The 24501-nt window shown below is 44.4% G+C and overlaps 1 protein-coding gene across 1 annotated transcript in view; it reads left to right on the forward strand.

Annotated features, from left to right (window-relative positions):
• Positions 1-24253, forward strand: part of dnajc7 (DnaJ (Hsp40) homolog, subfamily C, member 7) — a 59796-nt gene extending 35543 nt beyond the window's left edge. The window contains exons 9-14 of the mRNA XM_072487343.1: positions 884-975; positions 2224-2297; positions 7168-7314; positions 17487-17639; positions 18084-18146; positions 19278-24253. Of these exons, the coding sequence (XP_072343444.1) occupies positions 884-975; positions 2224-2297; positions 7168-7314; positions 17487-17639; positions 18084-18146; positions 19278-19315 (567 nt within the window). The 3' untranslated portion in view covers positions 19316-24253. The remainder of the gene's footprint in view (positions 1-883; positions 976-2223; positions 2298-7167; positions 7315-17486; positions 17640-18083; positions 18147-19277) is intronic.
• Positions 24254-24501: the final 248 nt, after the last annotated feature.

Consider the following 24501-nt stretch of genomic DNA (forward strand, 5'->3'; position numbering starts at 1 on the left):
GGTAGTGAAGAGATATGGGTGTGACAATTGCCCCCAGTTCTCTGATTATGGTAGAGAGGGGGAAACGGTGCCAGATTTCAAGTGAGGACATGATACAGAATACTACATGCCGGGCCATGACCCACAGTCGAGGATCCCGTGAATAATAGCTTTCACAACAATTGGAAACATTAAAGAATCTATGTCTACAGGCGAAGACGAGGAGAAAATTAATGAAGAAAGCAGTTCCATTCCAGTAATAAATTAATAGCACAAATAAAATTCTTTATAAATTTGCAAAGTGTGTTGCGTTTGCTCCATTGGCATTTTTATTATTTTTCCAATTAAGGGGCAATTTAGCGTGGCCAATCCACCTACCCTGCACATCTTTAGGTTGTGGGGGTGAGACCCACGCAGGCAAGGGGAGAATGGGTAAACTCCACAGCGGGCAGCGACCCGGGGCCGGGATCGAACCCGGGTCCTCGGTGCCATGAGGCAGCCACATTAACCGCAGCACCACCGTGCTGCCCTACTCCATTGGCATTATAACCATGAAGGTATTATGTCTAATCTGCACTGTAAATTCTATGATGAATGATAATTGGGCTGACAGGGTCACACATCTTTTCAAAGGATCTTCGGTTTTCTGCACTTTCAGTAAAGAAATTACAATTATAAAATGCACTTGAATGCATTTAAAAATAGTTTTCTGATTTGAATTGGTTTAAAGAAAGTGTTTTTTTAAACATTGAGAAATGCAGCAATGTGGTTATGTCCATTTCTATATGACACTATAACTCATAAATGTCATAGCAAATGAAAAGTAGTTTAAAAGAGCCCCTGTTGTGACACAATTGAACCATTAATGAATGATAAGTTGGCTGGTTTGGAAAATATTTTACAGCTCAATAAGATGCAGCAAGCAATAGAAGATTGTACAAGTGCAATAAAACTTGATGACACGTATATCAAGGCGTACATGCGGCGGGCACAGTGGTGAGTAATGGGTTTGTTGGATGATTTCTGCATTTCTGAATTCTGAAAAACGTTTGTTTTGAACTGTTGGATCCACTGGCATTAAATTGAGTTGTTACGTTTCACATACTACTCTTTTAGGCTCCTATCAGACGGTGATTGTTGGATTTGAGAAGTAAAAAAAACAAATTTTAACTGCCATTACAGGCAGTAGCAACATGAAAGGTTTTTGTTGCTGAATGAGGATCTAGTTTGTATTGTCTTACTTTTTATGCTTCATGGAAATTTACTCCTTTTGTGCAATTTCATATTTAACTTGAAAAGCCCGCTGTATCTCCTTGCCCTGTTGGTAATTTATTTTAGTATGCGGAGCAATTTCTGTGAGATGCAGTGTAAATTCCTTACCAGACTCTAGCTCACACTGAAAAAGGAAAGAATGTGGGCGGTACGGTGGCATATTGGTTAGCACTGTTGCATCACAGCGCCAGAGACCCGGGTTCAATTGCGGCCTTGGGTGACTGTGGAGTTTGAATGTTCTCCCCGAGGGTTTCCTCCGCGAGCTCCGGTTTCCTCCCAAAGTCCAAAGTTGTGCAGGTTAGGTGGATTGGCCATGCTAAATTGCCCCTTAGTGTCCAACGGTTAGGTGGGGTTATGGGGATAGGGTGGGAGAGTGGGCCTAGGGTCGCTGCAGATTCAATGGGCCAAATAGCCTCCTGCACTGTAGGGATTCTATGAACTTGTTTTATAAAGTATAAGTAACACCCCATGTTCTTTGGGTGTTACAAAATGCTTTGCATCTAATTACAATGCAATCATAATTACTGTGTGAGGCAATGGCATTGTGGTATTGCCACTGAACTAATAATCCAGAGACCAAGGGCAATGCTTTGGGGTTCGAATTGCACCTTGGCAGATGGTGGAATTTGAATTCAATAAAAATCAGAACCAAGAAATGTTGTCGACCTTGGGTGACTGGGTGCAGTTTGCACTTTCTCCCTGTGTGTGCGTGGGTTTCCTCCGGGTGCTCCGTTCCTCCCATAGTCCAAAGATATGCAGGCTTGGTGGATTGGCCATGATATAAATGATCCCTTAGTGTCCAGGGATGTGCAGGTTAGATGGGGTTATGGTAATAGGGCGGGAGAGTTGGTCTAGGTATGGTGCTCTTTCAGAGGATCAGTGCAGACTCGACCGGCCCAATGACCTCCTCCTGCACTGCAGAGATTTTATGATTCTAAATTTATCTGTTTTATTTATTCTTGTACTGTATAGTTACATGGATACAGAACAATATGAAGAGGCTGTAAGAGATTATGAGAAGATTTACCAGGCAGAAAAAACAAAAGGTAAAGTTTGACTTTCCAGTGGATGTTTCTGTCAATGCCTCGTTGATCTAAAGATTCAAAACAAAACAAAATGTCTCAAGATATTTATTCAACAAAGCAAACCGAATCCATTTGATCTATTTGTTGAAGTTATTCATTAGTTACAGCTAATAGTCAGTATTGTTTTAATGGCATACAAAATGAAATGTGAGCGGTATGGTGTGAGAGCTGTATTGTGTTTTGTGATTTGGACAACTTTGGAGACTGTTTTATGGTTTTATGCATTTGCCCAGTGAGTTTTGATTATGTTAGAGATATGCGATTTACCCAATTACAGGCATGTGGCTCACTCTCACAGTAGTTGTGGGAGCAGTAGAGCCTGTCCTGTTTTTCTCACCAAAGCATGTTTTCTCAATTAAATTAAGTTAGGAAGTGCTGATAATTTATTGGAGGGGTTGAGAATAGCACTTGGCGCTCCCTAAAGTATAAGTCAGCAGATGGTTGTGAGCGGCATCGTGGATGGTACATTCATGTGCAGGAGGTGTGTCCAACTGCAGCTACTGGCTAACCGCATTTCGGAGCTGGAGCTGAGGGTGGATTCACTGTGGAGCATCCGCGCTGAGCAAGTCATGGCTAGCACGTTCATTGACGTGAGGCGGTCACACCACAGGTGAAGATTGAACAGGCAGAAAGGGCATGGGTGACCACCAGGCAGAGTAGAGGAAGGCAGGTAGTGGAGGAGTCCCCTGAGTCCGAACCCCCTTTCTAACAGCTACATCATTTTGGATAGTGTTGGGGGAGATGACTGTTGGGGAAAGCAGTGGCAGCCAACTTCATGGCACCATGGGTGGGTCTGCTGCACAAGAGGGGGGAGGAAGAGCATCAAGGCTATAATTGTAGGGGATTCAATTGTACGGGGAACAGACAGGCATTTCTCCGGCTGCAAGAGAGACTACAGGATGGTATGTTGCCTTCCTGATGTCAGGGTTGTCGCTGAGCGGCTGCAGGGAATTCTGAAGGAGAGGGCAAACAGACTGATATTGTGGTATTGGTACCAACGATATAGGCAGAAAAAGGGTGAGGTCCTGCAAGCAAAATTTAGGGAGCTAGGAAGTAGATTAAATAACAGGATCCAGAAGGTAGTAATCTCTGGATTATGTCTGGTGCCAGGTACTAGTGAGTATAGAAATAGGTGGTTAGTCCAGATGAATGAGTGGCTAGAGAGAGAGAGAGATGGTGCAGGAGGGAAGGCATTAGATTTCTGGGACATTGGGACTGTTTTTTGGGGACAGTGGAACCTGTACAAGGTGGACATGTTGCACCTGAACCAAAATGCAACCAGCGTCCATGCAGGGAGGTTTGCTAGTGCTGTTGGGGTGGACTTAAACTAGCTTGTCAGGGGGCTGGGATACTGAAAGAAGGTTCAGCGGGGAGAAATGCACAGCCAAAATTAGAAGACCCATCAAGTGAGTAAGGAAGGCATAGAATTTCTAGACAAATGAAGTCAGAATGCAGTTTGGAAAGGTGAGGTGATATTTATTTTAATGCAAGGAGTCTGACGAACAAGGCAGGTGAGTTGAGGGTACAAATTAAAATATAGGGGTATGATGCAATTGCTGTCACTGAGACGTGGTTGAGAGAGGGCCAGGATTGGCAACTCAATATTCCAGGATATAGGATCTTCAGCCGAGATAGGGAAGGAGGTAAAAGAGGAGGCCGTGACTCAATTTTGATCAGGGAATCAATTATAGCAGTAAGGAGGAACGACATCTTGGAAAGCTCTTCAAATGAAGCCATATGGGTAGAACCTACAAACTAAAATGGAGGAATCACATTGCTGGGAGTGTTCTATAGGCCCCCAAACAGTTGAGAGAAATAGAAAAGCAGATATGTAGCCAAATTTCAGAGAAGTGGAAAAGTAATAGGGTAGCGATTGTAAAAGTAATAGGGTAGCGATTGTGGGGGATTTCAACTTCTCCAACATTAACTGGGGTAGTCATAGTGTAAAAGGTTTAGAGGGAGCAGAATCTTAAAATGCATCCAGGAGAACCTTTTAAGCCAGTACGTAGAAGGTCCTACAAGAGATGGGGTGATCCTGGATTTAATTTTAGGTAACAAAGTCGGACAAGTGGTTCAAGTATTAATGGGGGAGCATTTTGCACACAGTGATCATAACTCTTGTTAGAATCAAGATTGTTATGGAAAAGGACAAGGATATCGCTTCTCGGCCTTTTGGTTAAAGTCAAATGTCAGATAAAGCCCAAGGTGAGGTGCAATGCCTTTTCTTGTCAGGTTGAATCATGTAGGTCTCTCTTGTGGAGGCCATGAATTGGCTTTAATTTAAATTTGAATTCTTTTTTGGAGCAAGCATTGAGATGGATTAAGGGTTTGTTCAGTCCACTCTGAGCATTGGCTTTGTAACTTTAAGGATGGGATAAAAAAATTAAAAGGACAAGGATGGGCCTGAAATCAAAGTTCTAAACTGGAAGAAGGCTGATTTTAATAAGATCAATATGATTTGGCCAGAGTGGACTGGGGGCAGCCATTTTTAGGTAAATCTGTGACAGAACTGTGGGACTCACTCAAGAAGGAAATGGGGAGAGTACAGGGCCAACATGTTCCAATCAAGAAAAAAGGTGGGACCAACAAATCCAGTGAACCTTGGATATCGAGGGATGTACAGCATTGGATAAGGAGAAAAAGGAAGGCTTATGGCAGATATTGAGGGCTCAAATCAGCAGAAGCCCTGGAGGCGTATAGAATGTACAAGATGGAACTTAAAAATGAGATTAGGAGAGCAAAAAGTGGAAATGAAAGGATACTGGTAGGTAAAATAAAGGAAAATCCTAAGTTGTTTTACAAGTACATTAAGTGTAAAAGGATAACTCTGGAAAGAGTAAGAGTAGGGCCCATTAAGGACCACAGTGATAATTTTTGTGTGGAGCCAGAGGACACAGGTAGTGTTCTAAATTAATACTTTGTGTCGGTGTTCACTCGTAAGAGGGACGGTGTGAGTATAGAAATAAGGGAGAAGAACTGTAATAAAATTAAAGAGATTAACATAGGGAGGAGGTTCTGAGTGGTCTGTCATGATTAAAAGTAGACAAATCTCCAGGGCCGGATGAAATGCATCCCAGGCTGTTAAGTGAGGCAAATGAGGAAACAGCAGGGGCACTGGCAATAATTTTCAATTTCTCTCTGGCCACAGGAGAGGTGCCAGTGGATTGGAAGGTAGCCAATGTGGTACCATCATTCAAGAAGCGAGGAAGGGATAAATCAGGAAATTACAGGCCAGTCAGTTTAACCTCAATGGTGGGGAAACTATTGGACGCAATTCTGTGATGCAGAATTAACCTGCATTTGGAGAGGCAGAGATTAATCAAGAACAGTCAGCAAGGGGAGATCATGTCTAACCAACTTGATTGGATTTGTCGAAGAGGTGACCAGGTGTGTAGATGAGGGCAATGCATTTGACATAGTCTACTTGGACTTCAGCAAGACTTTTGATAAGGTCCCATATGGTAGACAGATAGTGAAGATAAGATCCCATGGGATCCAAGGAATTTTGGCAAATTGGATCCAGAATTGGCTGAGTGGCAGGAGGAAGCAGGAGGGTGTTTTTCTGACTGGCAGCCTGCGTCCACTGGGGTCCCTTGCTGTTTTTGGTTTATATAAATGATTTAGACCTGAATGTAGGAAGGTTGAACAGTAAGTTTACAGATGGTGTGAAAATTGGTGGGGTGGTAAATAGTTAGGCGGATAGCCTTCGATTACAGAAATATATAGACTGGCTGGTCAGATGGGCTGATCAGTGGCAAATGTAATTCAATCCGGTTAAGTGTGAGGTGATGCACTTGGGCAGGACAAACAAGGTAATACATGATAAACGGCAGGGCCCTAGGGAAGCACCAAAGATCAGAGAGACCTTGGTGTGCATGTACACCGGTGCAGTGGTTAAGAAGGCATGTGGTATACTTGCCTTTATTAGCTGAGGCATAGAGTTTAAGAGCAGGGAGGTTATGCTGGAACTGTATAAGCGTTGATTAGGCCACAGCTAGAGTATTGTGTGTAGTTCTGGAATCCACATTATAGGAGGGATGTGATAGCACTGGAAAGGGTGCAAAGGAGATTTACCGGGATGTTCCCTGAGCTGGAGAGTTTTAGCAATGCCGAGAGATTGGATAGATTGGGGTTGCTTTCCGTGGGGCAGAGGAGACTGAGGGGGGGGGGCATGATTGAGATGTGTTAAATTATGAGCGGCATAGATAGAGTAAACAGGAAGAAACGTTTCCTCTTGGTGGAGAGATCAATGGCCAAGGAGATCAGTGACCAAGGAGCATAGATTTAAGGTAAGGGACAGGAGGTTTAGAGGGAATGTGAGGAAATATCTTTTCCCAGAGAGTGGAGGGAGTCTGGAACTCACTGCCTGAAGAGGTGGTGGAGGCAGAGACCTTCATAACATTTAAGAAATATTTAGATGTGCACTTGCAGTGCCAAAGCATACCCCGCTATGGACCAAGTGCTGGGAAATGGGGTTAGAATACTTGGGTGGTTGTTTTTGACCAGCGCAGATGGGATGAGCCGAAGGGACCTCTATGAATGAGTTCTGAATGCAGTGGGTTTGATGGGCTGAATTGCCATCTCTTTCTCTTGAGTTTTATGCTTTTATAAAATTCCATAACCAAACCTTAGGAACAGCAGGCTTTGGCTGTTCAAATTTCTTTTGAATGACCTGTAAGCTGCAAAGTTAAAAAATAAATCTAAATGAGCGAGGTCCTGAGATGAAAAAATGAGTAATGTGTTTGAATTTGAATGAGCCTGGTTAGTACTCTTTCACTTGGTGGAACACAGCACCGTGACATTTAGGATTCTTATGTTTTCTGTCGTTAAGAACACAAACAGCTTCTTAAGAACGCACAGCTGGAGCTGAAGAAGAGCAAACGAAAAGATTACTACAAAATTCTTGGGGTTGACAAAAATGCAACGGAAGATGAAATTAAGAAAGCCTACAGGAAGCGTGCACTGATGCACCATCCAGGTATGACAGGTTTCTCTTTGTTATCCTGATACGGGTGCCTGCTGACTCATAACGCTTTCCAAAGCTGAGTCTGAGCGCCGGTGCGGTTGAAATTGATTTTGCTGCACCTGAAAAGACTGCTCTGCCATGAAATTTGCATTTAAGTAGAAAATAAGCAAGTTCAGCTACATTTGTTTATCGTTTCGAGACACTATTTTGTGTGAGGTTGTGCCTTTTGAACCTGCCTTGTTCTGTCTGTATGTTTGTATTCTCTTGAGAGGGCCACTGTGCTTTATTGGGAGTTTTAAAAAGTGACGGCATTTTCCCCCACACCTCATAGAATCCTGACAGTGCAGAAGAAGGCCATTTGGCCCATCGAGTCTGCACCGACCCTCTGAAAGAGCACACCACCAATGCCCAATCCCCCACTCCCTCCCCGTAACCCCACCTAACCTCTGGATACTAAGGAACAATTTACCATGTCCAATTCACTTAACGTGCACATCTTTGAACTGTTGGAGGAAACCAGAGCACCTGCAGGAAACCCAAACAGACACTGAGAGAATGTGCAAACGCCACACAGCCAGTCACCCGAGGTCGGAATCGAACCCAGGCCCCTGGTGCTGTGAGGCAGCAATGCTAACCACTGTGCCACCGCGCCGCCCACAGAAACATAGCTCCTTAAATACGGATGTTCGGATGTGTAGAAATGTTATCACCACTGTCACAATTCGAGGATGGCGCCTACTCAGGTCGCGTTTGCTGGCATGGGTCTTCATGCGTCTGAACAGACCAATTCTCGACCCACAGATCTTTGGGCACACAGGGCGAGATGTCCCACCAGGTTGTGGGATCTGAGTGCAGGATTTGCTCCCTTTTCTTCCCTTTGCTGCCATCACCTTGCTTCATTGTTAAGATGTTGAAACTCAAAGCGTGATGCAGCTTGATGCATAAGTTGTCTTCTGGTCTGTCTTCACTAAGGAGGACGCAAATAACCTTCTGGAAATAATAGGGACAGAGGGTCCAGCATGAAGGAGGAACTGAAGGAAATCCCTATTAGTCATGAAATTGTATTTAGGAAATTGATGAGATTAAAACCTGATAAGTCCACAGGGCCTGATGCTCTGCATCCCAGAGTACTTAAGGAAGTGGCCCTAGAAATAGTGGATGCATTGGTGATCAATTTCCAGCATTCTGTAGACTCTGGAAGAGTTCCAATGGACTGGAGGGTAGCTAATGTAACCCCACTTTTTAAAAGGAGGGAGAGAGAAAACGGGGATTATAGACCAGTTAGCCCGACCGGTGGTGGGGAAAATGCTGGAGTCAGTTATTAAGGATGAACTAACTGAGCATTTGGAAAGCAGCATGGATTCACTAAAGGGAAATCATGCCTGACAAATCTTACGGAATTTTTTGAGGATGTGACCAGTAGAGTGGACAAGGGTGAACCAGTGAATGTTGTGTATCTGGACTTTCAAATGTCTTTTGACAAGGCCCCACACAAGAGATTAGTGAGAACAATGAAAGCTCATGGTATTGGGGGTAATGAATTGGCATGGATAGAGAACTGGTTGGTAGACAAGAAGCCGAGAGTGGGAATAACCGGGTCCTTTTCAGAGTGGCAGGCAGTGACTAGTGGGATACCGCAGGGTTCACAATATACATGAATGATTTGGACGAAGGAATTGCATGCAATATCTCCAAATTTGCGGACGACACTAAGCTGGGTGGCAGTGTGTGCTGTGAGGAGGATGAAAAAAGAGGCTACAGAGTAACTTGAACAGGCTGACTGAGTGGGAAAATACTTGGCAAATGCATGTGGGTAAATGTGAGGTTATCCACCTTGGTGGCAAAAATTGGAAGGCAGATTATTATCTGAATGGTGTCAGTTTAGGAAAAGGGGAAGTGCAATGAGACCTGGGTGTCATGGTGGAACAGTCGTTGAAGATTGGCATGTAGGTACAGCAGGCAGTGAGGAAAGCTAATGGTATGCTGGCCTTCATAGTGAGAGGATTTGAGTCGAGGAGTATTACTGCAGTTATACAGGGCCTTAGTGAGGCCACACCTTGAGTATGGTGTGCAGTTTTCATTTTCTAGTTTGAGGAAGGACATTCTTGCTATTGACGATGTACAGCGAAGGTTCTACAGACTAATTCCCGTGGTGGCAGGACTGATGTAGTGATCCTATGTATCCCTGGATTCCTTTTATCTTGTCTAAGTATCATATCAGTTAGGTTATATTTCACTTCAGGTTATACTTTTTGAGGACATATTTTTCGAAAATATGTTAATTCACATTTCCCTTCAATGAACTGCATCTGCCACTTATTAGCTCACTCTGCTAACTTGTCTGTATCTCCTGCATTCTTACAACAATTTGTTATGACACTTAGTTTTGTATCATCTGTAAGCTTCACCATCATTCCTTCTGTGCCTAGGTATAAATTATTTAATTTAACAGGAAGCAAAGTATTTGATGCAAGCTGTAATATTTTGAAAGAATTGGTTGCCCTGCTGTGGGACATATTTTCTGGCCTAATTGTTTCAGGACCTGAGACTATTTATCTTTTGGAGGAGTTAACTCTGGAGTAGGCTGCCATCTAGTGTAATATTTGGAAAGTTTCCTGGACATTCAGAATAAAATAGGTTCAGCAAACAGAAGGAAAATGTTTCAATTGCAAGGTAGAGGAGCACTTTTTTAAAAAAAATCTGTATGCCCTGATTATTTCAGGACTATAGTGCAATGTGCAAAATTAGCATTTCTTCCATCATTTCTTGTGTATCTCTTCCTCAATTTTGCAAGGATCCAGGTATAATTGAGGGACTTTTTTTTGCCATTCTGCAAGCTCTGTCAATATTAAAGCACCATCTAATGGCCAAAAATATAGCAACAGATGCAGCACTGAATCTGTTTACTCAGTAGGTTGTTTTGAGACTGCTATTCTAGACTTTTTGACCCTTGGGCGACATAGTCTGTTCAATGCTAACTTTTGCAGTGAGCGTTTTATAGAACATTACAGCGCAGTACAGGCCCTTTGGCCCTCGATGTTGCGCCGACCTGTGAAACCACGCTAAAGCCCTTATCATCCATATGTCTATCCAATGACCATTTGAATGCCCTTAATGTTGGCGAGTCCACTACTGTTGCAGGCAGGGCATTCCACGCCCTTACTACTCTCTGAGGAAAGAACCTACCTCTGACATCTGTCCTATATCTATCTCTCAATTTAAAGCTATGTCCCCTCGTGCTAGACATCACCATCCGAGGAAAAAGGCTCTCACTGTCCACCCTATCCAATCCTCTGATCATCTTGTATGCCTCAATTAAGTCACCTCTTATCCTTCTTCTCTCTAACGAAAACAGCCTCAAGTCCCTCAGCCTTTCCTCATAAGATCTTCCCTCCATACCAGGCAACATTCTGGTGATACTGAATTTACAAAAGCGCCTGTGGATTCCTTTTGTGTATTAAAGTTCTGCCCCTTTTTAAATTCTTTTACAGGTTCTAGGTGTTGCAGGCTAGGCCAGCATTAATTCCCCAACCCTCATTGCCCTTGTGAAGGTGAGCTGCCTTCTTGAACCACAGCAGTGAATGTACAAACAATGGAATTTTACTTTACATCAAACCTTAGCTGCTACTCACTCGCTCACCATGCAAGGCAGCAAGCCAAACCAAGCAGTTAACTAGTAAATAGATCCACCCCTCCCATTCTGAGACCTACCTCATTCCAAGGAGCCACGGTAAAAGTTCAGATGTATCGATGACATCCTCCAATGGCAATCAAAAACCGCCATGGCTTCATAAATTATACATTTAAATGTACACTTCCATGAAATATATCAGTGAATGTACACCCAAGTGCCCAGTGACATGTGCATCTTTTATATTTATTCTTTTACAGGATGTGGGTATCACTGGCCAAGCCAGCATTTATTGCCCATCCCTAATTGCACTTGAGAAGATGGTGGTGAGGCACCTTCTCGAACTGCTGCAGTCCATGTGTTGTAGGTACTTGCTGTCAGGGAGTTCCAATATTTTGACTTGGCAACAGTGAAGGAATGGTGATTACAGTTCCAAGTCAGAATGGTGTGTGACTTAAAGGGGGACATGCAGGGACTTCCGGGTGCGGCGATGACCAGCTGAGTCGCACGTTTCGGCAGCTCCCGGTGAAACGGACTTTTGGGCTCTTGATAGGAGCCCCAACGGCAATTTTGACGGCTAAAAACACTGTGTGGTAAACCAGAAGGGAATCCCCCCTGGATACGGATGGAAAAAGGAGGAGAAAGTGGCCGGATTGCAGTGGATCCTTTAGAACAGCAGCAAGGAAGGCAAGCAAAAACCAAGATGGCGTCGGAAGGTGGCAGTTTAACATGGGGCCCTGAACAACAAGAGTTCTTGAAATGCTGTGTGGAAGAGATCAAAAAGGAAATGAAGAAAGAGCTGTTGGCCCCGATACTACAGGCGATCGAAGGGCTAAAGGAGGAACAAAAGACCCAGGAGCGGGAGCTTCGGGTCGTGAAGGCAAAGGCAGCCGAGAATGAGGACGACATACAGGGCCTGGTGGTGAAGACGGAGACGCAGGAGGCACATCAGAAACGATGTGTGGAAAGGTTGGAGGCACTGGAAAACAACGCAAGGAGGAACAACCTGAGGATTCTTGGTCTTCCTGAAGGTGTGGAGGGAGCGGACGTCGGGGCATATGTGAGCACGATGCTGCACTCGTTAATGGGAGCGGAGGCCCCGGCGGGTCTGTTGGAGGTGGAGGGAGCATACCGAGTGATGGCGCGAGGACCGAGAGCAGGAGAAATTCCCAGAGCCATAGTGGTGAGATTCCTCCGTTTTAAGGATAGAGAAATGGTCCTTAGATGGGCGAAGAAAACTCTGAGCAGTAAATGGGAGAACGCGGTGATCCGCGTTTATCAAGACTGGAGTGCGGAGGTGGCGAGAAGGAGGGCGAGCTTTAATCGGGCCAAGGCGGTGCTTCATAAAAAGAAGATAAAATTTGGAATGCTGCAACCGGCAAGACTGTGGGTCACATATCGAGGGAGACACCACTACTTTGAGACGGCGGATGAAGCGTGGACTTTTATTGTGGAAGAAAAACTGGAATGAGTGGGTTATTAAAAAGACAGTTTGAACAAAGTGGTGGGGCGAATGTGGGGGGCAAAGAGGGGGGTTAAAAAGGGGGGAAAAGAGGAGTTTTATGTACTAATCCTGCGATGTGGTAACTTTTCTCTCTCCCACAGGTGGTGATGGGGGGAGGAGGGGAGGTGGAGGAGATGGGGCGTTGGCCATTGGGGGCGGGGCCAAGGGAGAAGCGCGGGCTTGGTTCCCGCGCTATGATAATCATGGCGGGAATAGAGAAGCAGGAAGGAGGGGGCGTCGCACGGTGCGAGCCGAGGTCACGGGGGGAAGCCGAGGTCGGCCAGAGTTTGCTGACTTCTGGGAGCAACATGGGGGGAGTAATTACGCTAGCGGGGGATCTAGCGGGGGGGGGGGGGCGGTGGGAGGGGGGAATTACTGGGTTGCTGCTGCTGGGGAGAGGGGGGAGCTGGTATGGGGGAGGATGGGCGGGGGGGCACCGCCTGGGGGAGATACAGCTGCGTGGGAACCGGGTGAGGAGCTGGAAAAAGGTGATGGCTAATCGACAAGGGGGGGGGGTAGGAAGCCCCCCAACTCGGCTGATCACGTGGAACGTGAGAGGGCTGAACAGGCCGATAAAGAGGGCACGGGTACTCGCACACCTTAAGAAACTTAAGGCAGATGTGGTTATGTTACAGGAAACGCACCTGAAACTGATAGACCAGGTTAGGCTACGCAAAGGATGGGTGGGGCAGGTGTTCCATTCGGGGCTAGATGCGAAAAACAGGGGGGTGGCTATATTAGTGGGGAAGCGGGTAATGTTCGAGGCAAAGACTATAGTGGCGGATAACGGGGGCAGATACGTGATGGTGAGTGGCAAACTACAGGGGGAGACGGTGGTTTTGGTAAACGTATATGCCCCGAACTGGGATGATGCCAATTTTATGAGGCGGATGCTAGGACGCATTCCGGACCTAGAGATGGGAAAGCTGATAATGGGGGGAGATTTTAATACGGTGTTGGAACCAGGGCTGGATAGGTCGAAGTCCAGGACTGGAAGGAGGCCGGCAGCAGCCAAGGTACTTAAAGATTTTATGGAGCAGATGGGAGGTGTAGACCCGTGGAGATTTAGCAGACCTAGGAGTAAGGAGTTCTCGTTTTTCTCCTATGTCCATAAAGTCTACTCGCGAATAGACTTTTTTGTGCTGGGTAGGGCATTGATCCCGAAGGTGAGGGGAACGGAGTATACGGCTATAGCCATTTCGGATCACGCTCCACACTGGGTGGACTTGGAGATAGGGGAGGAAACAGGAGGGCGCCCACCCTGGAGAATGGACATGGGACTAATGGCAGATGAGGGGGTGTGTCTAAGGGTGAGGGGGTGCATTGAAAAGTACTTGGAACTCAATGATAATGGGGAGGTCCAGGTGGGAGTGGTCTGGGTGGCGTTGAAGGCGGTGGTTAGAGGGGAGCTGATATCAATAAGGGCACATAAAGGGAAGCAGGAGAGTAAGGAACGGGAGCGGTTGCTGCAAGAACTTTTGAGGGTGGACAGACAATATGCGGAAGCACCGGAGGAGGGACTGTACAGGGAAAGGCAAAGGCTACATGTAGAATTTGACTTGCTGACTACGGGCACTGCAGAGGCACAATGGAGGAAGGCACAGGGTGTACCGTACGAATATGGGGAGAAGGCGAGCAGGTTGCTGGCACACCAATTGAGGAAAAGGGGAGCAGCGAGGGAAATAGGGGGAGTGAGGGATGAGGAAGGAGAGATGGAGCGGGGAGCGGAGAGAGTGAATGGAGTGTTCAAGACATTTTATAAAAAATTATATGAAGCTCAACCCCCGGATGGGAGGGAGAGAATGATGGGCTTCTTGGATCGGCTGGAATTTCCCACGGTGGAAGAGCAGGAAAGGGTGGGACTGGGAGCACAGATCGAGGTAGAAGAAGTGGTGAAAGGAATTAGGAGCATGCAGGCGGGAAAGGCCCCGGGACCGGATGGATTTCCAGTCGAATTCTATAGAGAATATGGGGACTTGCTCGCCCCGGTACTGACGAGGACCTTTAATGAGGCAAAGGAAAGGGGACAACTGCCCCCGACTATGTCTGAAGCAACGATATCACTTCTCTTAAAGAAGGAAAAGGACCCGCTACAATGCGGGTCCTATAGACCTATTTCCCTCCTAAATGTAGATGCCAAGATCCTGGCCAAGGCAATGGCAATGAGAATAGAGGAATGTGTCCCGGGGGTGGTCCACGAGGACCAAACTGGGTTTGTGAAGGGGAGACAGCTGAACACGAATATACGGAGGTTGTTAGGGGTAATGATGATGGCCCCACCAGAGGGAGAAACGGAGATAGTAGTGGCGATGGATGCCGAGAAAGCATTTGATAGAGTGGAGTGGGATTATTTGTGGGAGGTGTTGAGGAGATTTGGTTTTGGAGAGGGGTATATTAGATGGGTGCAGCTGTTGTATAGGGCCCCAGTGGCGAGCGTGGTCACGAATGGACGGGGATCTGCATATTTTCGGCTCCATAGAGGGACAAGGCAGGGATGCCCTCTGTCCCCATTATTGTTTGCACTGGCGATTGAGCCCCTGGCGATAGCGTTGAGGGGTTCCAAGAAGTGGAGGGGAGTACTTAGGGGAGGAGAAGAATACCGGGTATCTTTGTATGCGGACGATTTGCTACTATACGTGGCAGACCCGGCGGAGGGGATGCCAGAAATAATGCGGATACTTGGGGAGTTTGGGGATTTTTCAGGGTATAAATTGAACATGGGGAAAAGTGAGTTGTTTGTGGTGCATCCAGGGGAGCAGAGTAGAGAAATAGAGGACCTACCGTTGAGGAAGGTAACAAGGGACTTTCGTTACCTGGGGATCCAGATAGCTAAGAATTGGGGCACATTGCATAGGTTAAATTTAACGCGGTTGGTGGAACAGATGGAGGAGGATTTCAAGAGATGGGATATGGTATCCCAGTCACTGGCAGGGAGGGTGCAGGCGGTTAAGATGGTGGTCCTCCCGAGATTCCTCTTTGTGTTTCAGTGCCTCCCGGTGGTGATCACGAAGGCTTTTTTTAAAAGGATTGAAAAGAGCATCATGGGTTTTGTGTGGGCCGGGAAGACCCCGAGAGTGAGGAAGGGATTCTTACAGCGTAGCAGGGATAGGGGGGGGCTGGCACTACCGAGCCTAAGTGAGTATTATTGGGCCGCTAATATTTCAATGGTGAGTAAGTGGATGGGAGAGGAGGAGGGAGCGGCGTGGAAGAGATTAGAGAGGGCGTCCTGTAGGGGGACTAGCCTACAGGCTATGGTGACAGCCCCATTGCCGTTCTCACCGAGGAACTACACCACAAGCCCGGTGGTGGTGGCTACACTGAAGATTTGGGGACAGTGGAGACGGCATAGGGGAAAGACGGGAGCCTTGGGGGGGTCCCCGATAAGAAACAATCATAGGTTTGCCCCGGGGGGAATGGATGGGGGATATGGAATGTGGCAAAGAGCAGGAATAACGCAACTGAAAGATCTGTTTGTGGATGGGAAGTTCGCGAGTCTGGGAGCGCTGACCGAGAAATATGGGTTGCCCCAAGGGAATGCATTCAGGTATATGCAACTGAGGGCTTTTGCGAGGCAACAGGTGAGGGAATTCCCGCAGCTCCCGACACAAGAGGTGCAGGACAGAGTGATCTCAAAGACATGGGTGGGGGATGGTAAGGTGTCAGATATATATAGGGAAATGAGGGACGAAGGGGAGACTATGGTAGATGAACTAAAAGGGAAATGGGAAGAAGAGCTGGGGGAGGAGATCGAGGAGGGGCTGTGGGCAGATGCCCTAAGCAGGGTAAACTCGTCGTCCTCGTGTGCCAGGCTAAGCCTGATTCAGTTTAAGGTATTACACAGGGCGCATATGACTGGAGCACGGCTCAGTAAATTTTTGGGGGTGGAGGATAGGTGTGCGAGGTGCTCGAGAAGCCCAGCGAATCATACCCATATGTTTTGGTCATGCCCGGCACTACAGGGGTTTTGGATGGGGGTGACAAAGGTGCTTTCAAAAGTAGTAGGAGTCCGGGTCGAACCAAGCTGGGGGTTGGCTATATTTGGGGTTGCACAAGAGCCGGGAGTGCAGGAGGCGAGAGAGGCCGATGTTTTGGCCTTTGCGTCCCTAGTAGCCCGGCGCAGGATATTGCTAATGTGGAAAGAAGCCAAGCCCCCGGGGGTGGAGACCTGGATAAATGACATGGCGGGGTTTATAAAGCTAGAGCGGATTAAGTTTGTCCTAAGGGGGTCGGCTCAAGGGTTCACCAGGCGGTGGCAACCGTTCGTCGAATACCTCGCAGAAAGATAGACGGAATGGAAAAAAGAAGGATGCAGCAGCAGCCCAGGATCGGGGTGGGGGGAGGAGGAACCAGAAGGACTCTCAGGGTTGTTAATATATACTGTATAGTATGTATAGGTCGTTGCTACAGATAATTATATATTGGACTGTTAAATTATATTTTTGGAGAGTGTTACTTGTGACAAGGCCGTTGCCAATTAGGGCTAGTTTTCATTTTTGTTATTTATTATTTATTCATTTTTTGTTTATAAAATAGGTCAATGTTATTTGTGTTGTTATAATATTGTGTAAAGGATGCACAATGTACTGTGTTGGTTGACCAAAAATTTTCAATAAAATATTTAATTTAAAAAAAAAAGGGGGACATGCAGGCATCTGCTGCCGTTGTCCTCGGTGGTAGAGTTTGGAGATTTGGAAGATGCCATCGAAGGAGCTTTGGTGAGTTGCTGCAGTGCATCTTGTAGATGGTACTCACGGCTGCCACTGTGCATTGATGGTGGAGGAGTGAATGTTTAAGGTGGTGAATTGGGTATTGATCCAGTAGGCTGCTTTTTCCTGGATTGTGTTGAGCTTGTTGAATATTGTTGGAGCTGCACTCATCCAGGCAAGCGGAGAGTCTGCCATCACATTTGGGCATTGTAGATGATGGCCAGGCTTTGGGGGAGTCAGGTGGTGAGTTACTCCTGAAAGTTAGACATTTGAGAACTCAAACTTAGAATTGCAAAGAGAAACACACTTTACTGCTAACTGACCTCTTTACTTCTGTGCTCAGATCGACATAGTAGTGCCAGTCCAGAGGTACAAAAAGAAGAAGAAAAGAAATTTAAAGAAGTTGGAGAAGCTTTTAGTATCCTGTCAGATCCCAAAAAGAAAGCACGTTATGATAGTGGTCAGGATTTGGATGACGATGGCATGAACTCTGGCGGTAAGTATTCCTCTCTGTGAAACCGGCGATAACCAACATCATTTCTTTACAAATAAACATACTATCCTGCACAGGTTGTCAGTCTGCAAGTTTCTAATTCAGAATAAGGTACCTATTCAAAATTCCTTGTAAGCTAATGATTAAAGCAGTCTATGCTGAGCTAGGAGTACTTTGTGCTGTTAGGGCCATTTCAGCTGAGAATTGAGCTGACATTGCTGCCCCAGATTCTTACCTAGGTGAATCCTGCTGTATGGGGGCTCTCAAGGTGCCAGGTTTCGTTCTGATAGTGCTTATCCTCATGTGAGCAGTCAAAATGCCCTCAGCACTCATACTTTATTTTGGGACAAAACGGGATACAAAGTAGAAAGTTTAGATTTGCTCTACCTAAAGTCTACAGCGTGTGATTCTTTTAATAATGTTCATGTGTATATTTTTGTATTACAGATTTTGATGCTAATAATATTTTCAAAGCATTTTTCGGCAGCCCGGGTGGCTTCAGTTTCGAAGGTGAGTTTTAAGTATTTGCCGCATTTGATCGATATAAAATGCATAATTGTGAGCTTTTAATTTAAAAGAAAATCGCATTGTAAAAACTTCCTCCCCTCAATGAATTATTCAGTGGGTAGAGGCAAGTTCTGAAGCTGGAAAATACTCCCATGTGAAATTAAGAATTGGGATTGGATTGGTGACAGTCGGCCTGAATAAATAGCTTGACCATGTTTACACTGCCAGCGTACACGCAAACTTCAGCTGAATTACCCCAGGAACCGTAACCCACAGAGTCAGCATTTTCAGAAATACGGGGAACAGCTATTTTTAGATGGATGACGGCGCGCGTTCGGCCTGTTTAATCTCATTCTCCTAGCATACCAACCCTATTGCCTTCCCAGCAGAGGCAGACAGAACTTTGGTCCTGTGGCTCAGATGAAGGATGGACAAGTTCTAACTATGGTGGGACTTGAACCGTCAGTCTTGCAGTGCCTCAGTTACTCACCGCAGCCAGCCATTAATATTAGAGTAACCCACCATGATATGGTGGCCAATTTGCTCCAGCAGCCTTCCAATAATTTTAAACTTGTTTGGAGTTTGCACATTCTCCCCGTGCCTGTGTGGGTTTCACCCCCACAACTCAAAGATGTGCAGGTTAGGTGGATTGGCCACGCTAAATTGGCCCTTAATTGGGAAAACAAAAATAATTGGGTACTCTAAAAAAAAAATTTTAAATGTTAAGCTTGTTGTGCAATCCATCGGGGCACTTTTCAATGTAACTTTTGTGCAAAAGGGCTTTATCGAGAGAAAATTCACTTTGAATACATTGACTTGCCAAATGGAAGTTACTGTTCACATGGAGTATACATGTAGCTGTTTAAGATTGGGTGCCATGGGGAGTCATGGTGGTGCAGTGATTAGCACTGCTACCTCACGGCACCCAGGACCCGGGTTAGATCCCGGCCCCAGGTCACTGTCCCGTGTGGAGTTTGCACATTCTCCCTATGTCTGCGCGGGTGTCGCCCCCGCAGCCCAAAGATGTGCAGGTTAGGTGGATTGGACATGCTAAATTTCCCCCTAATTGGGGGGGAAATATATTTTTTTTAGAGATTGGGTGTCGTTAATGGATCTTTCTCTTTCTCTTTTCAGCTTCTGGTCCTGGGAATTTTTTCTTCCAATTTGGCTAATGCACAATTTTTTGTTCAATTTCACTGGGTGTAACTCGAGCAAAAATAAATAAATACCCCTGTTTCCCTGTGTTTAATCTATTTAGAGGAAAAACTTTCATGTTTCCGTTGAATACCTCTTGTATTCATGTAATTCTATGTTTTTGTTGAAAAAGAAGCAGTCGTCACCGAATGTGAAGCTGACCTTATTAATGCTTTGTTTTTATAATAATTAAAAATAAAAAAGATTACCTCATTTTGAAGTATGCAGTCCGTCGCGCTAATGATCTTCAGTCATGTAAATAAAGGCCTTTGAGCTGATATGTAGATGAGCGTATTTCCTTCCAACACAGGAAAATTCCCCTTTTCGTTCAAACAAAAATAGAACTCTTACTTGAAGCAGTGGAATTTTCTGTGCTTCTGGAATTTTCTGTGCTGTTCTTCACCAGAATGACCAATTTTGAAATGACTGCTCACTTCGTCAGCCTCCCTGCATAGTCCAATTTTCACGCCCTTCCCAGTTACCAACCTTGCTGGTGAATGGAGCATTTGCTACTGACGGTTACAGGTGCTAGCTTCAACTCGCTGCTGTTGGGGCGGGGTGGGGGAAATGGTTTGAATGAAGGCATGTTTTGTTACGGCTTAGCTTTATAGCTGGACTTGCAGAAACCTTGCCATCGATTTAAGCTCGTCAATTTAAGAAACTTCTGAACCAATACCATTATATTTCATAAAGATCATCTGAACAAATCACCTGAAGTCCTGGAATCCTTGAGGTGCTCCATTGACACTTAAAGGAAGTCATCTGTATTTATAACCTAACTATTCTACCTGCATGTGCTGAGTGTATGTCTACACGTAGTGAAGTACAATTGCAACAGTAAAATTACCATGAAAGGAAACATGAAACCCCTCATAGTTGAACGTAAGTTACAGCATTCCACAAACATTATGTTCATTTGCCCAAAATAAATCATATTTTTGACCTGATTCATTACCAAGATCTTCCAGGCCTTCCCATCCAAGGTGCTGGGGAATTTCTATCATGCTCCCCTCCATTAGCAGTTTGGGTGAGTTGTTTCTGGGATGCTAACCCATTTCGGTCACGGATTGTGATGATATCCACAAAATGTCAAGGCACCATTTGGTAAACGAGAAGATTCTCAAAGCTGCTTGTCAAACGTACCGCACCATAGCAGACACGTTCTTAAGTATCAGACAGACTGGGGGAGACACTATACGTGAGGCAAGTTGCCACAGACCGCAGATTCTAATTGCTGCTTACATAATGGCCAAGGCTTCAAGCATGTCAAACAGCATCTGAGGAAAGGTGGTTTAATGAGAATGGGATTAATAAGAGGATAATAAATTTAAAATTGTACTTTTTTTATGGGCCCATTGTATCTTTTGTGTGCATGTGTTTTTATGCAATTGATTAAGATGTTTTCTGGTTTACAAGAGTATTTTGGTGATATGGAAATAGGAAGGAGGGAAATCTGCTTCAGAGTAAACACTCAGCTCTGTGAATATTGCATGGTCGATTGATTTGAAGAATTGAAGTAATGTTCGGGTCTTGAGAAAACAATTATACAAACTGAGCCCTTTATCATTTTTAATGAACAACATTTCAGTAAATGTACAATAATTCGCAAAGCACCTTGCATTTAAAAACCCTGATCATTTGGACTGCAGTGTGTAAAAATGGAAAGGATGGCCCTACTTCAAGTCTCCCCAATAGCCAGTAAGCATCAAGCCAACAAATATCGCATCTCTTTAGTGTTGTACACTGGGCATTTGCTTCTCCAGGCTCGCCTGCATCACGTTTACTTAAAAAGAAATAACATTCTCATTTTAATGGAGTTCTGGGACATTTCATCCAATTCTCTGTTACGGTTTTTCTGTTGGGGGAGGTGAGCCTTTTGTTTGATTCATGAACTTAGCCAGACCTTAGGGGCAGCATGGTGGTTAGCACTGCTGCCTCATGGCCCGAGGACCCAGATTCGATCCCGGCCCTGGGTCACTGTCCATGTGGATTTTGCACATTCTCCCCGTGTCTGCGTGGGTCTCACCCCCACAACCCAAGTATGTGCAGGGTAGGTGAATTGGGCCCCCTTAATTAGAAAAAAAAAGTGTAAAAACTTAGTCAGACCTAGTGCATTAATAAATTGCATGGCGCTGTTCAAAATTGCTTTTATTTAAAAATGACACCTTGTTCAGAAGTAACAGTCTGATTTTTGGTGTTGGGCTAGCCACCTTCATTCAGTATAAATTTGTGAGTGGAAATGAGCCATTTGGGTTTTCTATTCTTTAAAACTTATTACAGGATTGTGAATTCTTGCAACATTCTGCACGAAAGAAAGCCAGACATTACAGTGAAGCCTTTATGATTGGCCAGTGTACTTGTGCAAAATTATACCAACTTTTGATCCATCTGTTCAGAGAGACAAACTGCTAAGTGAACTGGCCCTAGTAAGATACAGCTCACATTACAAATAAGTTGGTTCTGATTGTATATTCAAAGATGACTTTTAAAATACTCACAATGACATTGAAGGAATATCTTTGAATATGCACACTTAAGATATTCTTCCTGGTCCCTGAAAATAGATTGGTTCAACCTCCGATCTTTGCACTTTTGTGGTTTATCCTGTTTTGTTCTTTAAATCTGGCTTTGTAAAGATGTTGCTCACGTAATTCTTTGGGCAGAGGGGTGATTGCGTTTGATATATATGTAACCTAGTCACCCATATCACAGTAACTTAATTAAAGCAACACTGGAAGTGGAAAGGTTGTGATAAATGGGCAGAAAAGATTTGTGGACACAATTATCCCATCATTGAATGCATAACTTTGGATAAAAACAAAATACAGGAGCAATTGCTGACACGACTTGGCATTTTTAGCCATTTTTGTTAACAAAACATTACTTTTGAATATTCTTGAAGTTGTGCTCCAGTGAAATACTTCAAGCTTCTGCCTAGTGAGGCTTGAATAAAGGTGTCATGTCCATCTGTAAACCAAAGCATTATTTTTCTTCACAATAGAATTATTCATTTGTGGAAACAGTTGAAAAGAAAATGGCTGGAGTGAAAATGTAAACGAATCCTAGTGTTGCACCAGTTGCAATTATTTTTTTTCCCCATATATTTAAGAATCCTTGGAGTAGTATAGTTTAGTGCCACACAACCACGTGGCTATTTATCCACCAAGCTATCAGGACTTCATGTCTAAATAGATGTACAAGAGAAGGGGTGGGGAGAAGAGTTAAAAAGCCTTTTGTCTGATATTTCAGATAATAAGAAAGTAAGAGATTCAATAAAACTGACTGACTTTTTAAAAAATGTTTGTGACTCTTGTTATATGTTTCCCACCTGTCCACTCAACAATGTATATTTTTTGTGTGAGATTAAAAACATTGGAAGAATTTGGCTCACACCCTCCCAGTTTTTTCTTACCATGTTCCCTCCCCCGCTCCCCATACAAGCCAATTAATATAAGATGTGATTGATACAAGGGTATAGTTCCACAGGTGTTGGTGGCATGTTGGATACTTCATTCAAGCAGTCAGTCTTCCAAAACGTCAAGTGTCTGTTCAGGCTGTTCCAGCATTGGTCCAACCTGCTCTCGCCTGATGTTCATTTGCGTGCATGCCCAACAGGGACCTTTGGATGATGTCCCTCATTCCTGGCCATTTTCCATCTTCCTGGGAAGCTGAAGCCAGTTATAGTTCCTAAATTGCTGCTATAGTGGAGAGCAGTTAACTCGATAAAAATGAGAAGTATCACATCCAGGACTGTGGTGGTATGTCCGGTTCAGTTCAACACTGGTGTTTAAAAGGTTGAGATTTAAAGCATCTGCTTTCTGTTTGATACCATGAATCTACAGATAAGTTAAAGGTGACATTTAAAAGTTTTTCCCTGACCGTCCTTCAGTGAATGGGGCACTTTAATACCCCAATTGACTGACCATAACATGCACGCGACTCGGAGATCTAAGCTTGATGTATGTGTTGACTTCAGAACCTAGTGGATGAGTGTAAAGGAAACTCTGGGTTTAGATAAAAATGCTGAAAATTTTAGGCGAGGGGAAAATACAGAAGATAGATATACCTATGGAGGAGGTCCATCAGCATTGTTCCGATAAATAATCTGTACCCAAAATGTTAACTGAGCTTGATACACATATGTTGATGTGTACTTTCAAAATGTTGGAACATTTGCAATTATTGTTTTATTACAAGGCCGATCATTAATGTGGGGCAGGGGAAAGGAGACATTTATATTATGGATAATGCTCAGTTTACAACTGAAGTCTAATTGCTGTTGGCTATTACGACTATTTTTAGCTTTGTGCCTGTTTTCACACTGAAAATTGCCAAATACAGACTGTCGGACTGCTGTTTTTTTAAAACAAATAAAAGGGGAAGTAATCCCCTTTTTTTCAAAACAAAAATCAACTCCGAGTTATTCACATTAATATTTTCTGTAGAACTTTTTTTTTCTTCGCTTTATATTGAACCATTGGAGAACTGACCTTATCGAGAGACTGAAAAGTGAGAGTTGAGCCAACTTCACCATTAAATTGTGTAAGGACCAGGTCAGTGACATACAGTAATGTTAATTTCAGTTTCCTATACTGGCTCCATATCTCCGCCCACTGATGAGATTTCCCACAATAGTATCGCTCCTGAAATTTAGATAAACTTGTATCGTATTTAAAAACTTAATTCTAATTCCAGGTAGGTTATGGTAGACTCTTAACTGCACCTTATGAAGGGTTTTAAATATGTTTCCTATTTTGTGTAATGTATTTCTCTAGTGAGCCTTGTGATGTACATTAAGCTGCACATACTTTGTTCTGATTGTAAGATTTCTCACTGTTTTACTGCTGTACAATATGTACACTCTGTACAGTATTCATGTACAAAGTGAATGTTAAATAAAAATTTTAAAAAAGGAATACTCAGTTAATGATTTCAGTACATCAGATTTTTTTCTCACATTCCTGTCCGCTCACAGTTGTGCAGCCCTCAAAGGACCAAATTGGTCCTATGTGGCAATCTCAACAGCTAGTGATGTCTAATCATGTACAGTACCCATATCCTAAGCTGTTCATTCCAATGCACTCCGATAGCTGTTTTGCCTGCCCTGTGTTAGGATTCAGGTCATTTTTTAATTTAATAATCTTTATTTTCAGAAGTAGGCTTA

This window comes from Scyliorhinus torazame, chromosome 21, assembly GCF_047496885.1.
Source record: "Scyliorhinus torazame isolate Kashiwa2021f chromosome 21, sScyTor2.1, whole genome shotgun sequence".
Classification (NCBI taxonomy): domain Eukaryota; kingdom Metazoa; phylum Chordata; class Chondrichthyes; order Carcharhiniformes; family Scyliorhinidae; genus Scyliorhinus; species Scyliorhinus torazame.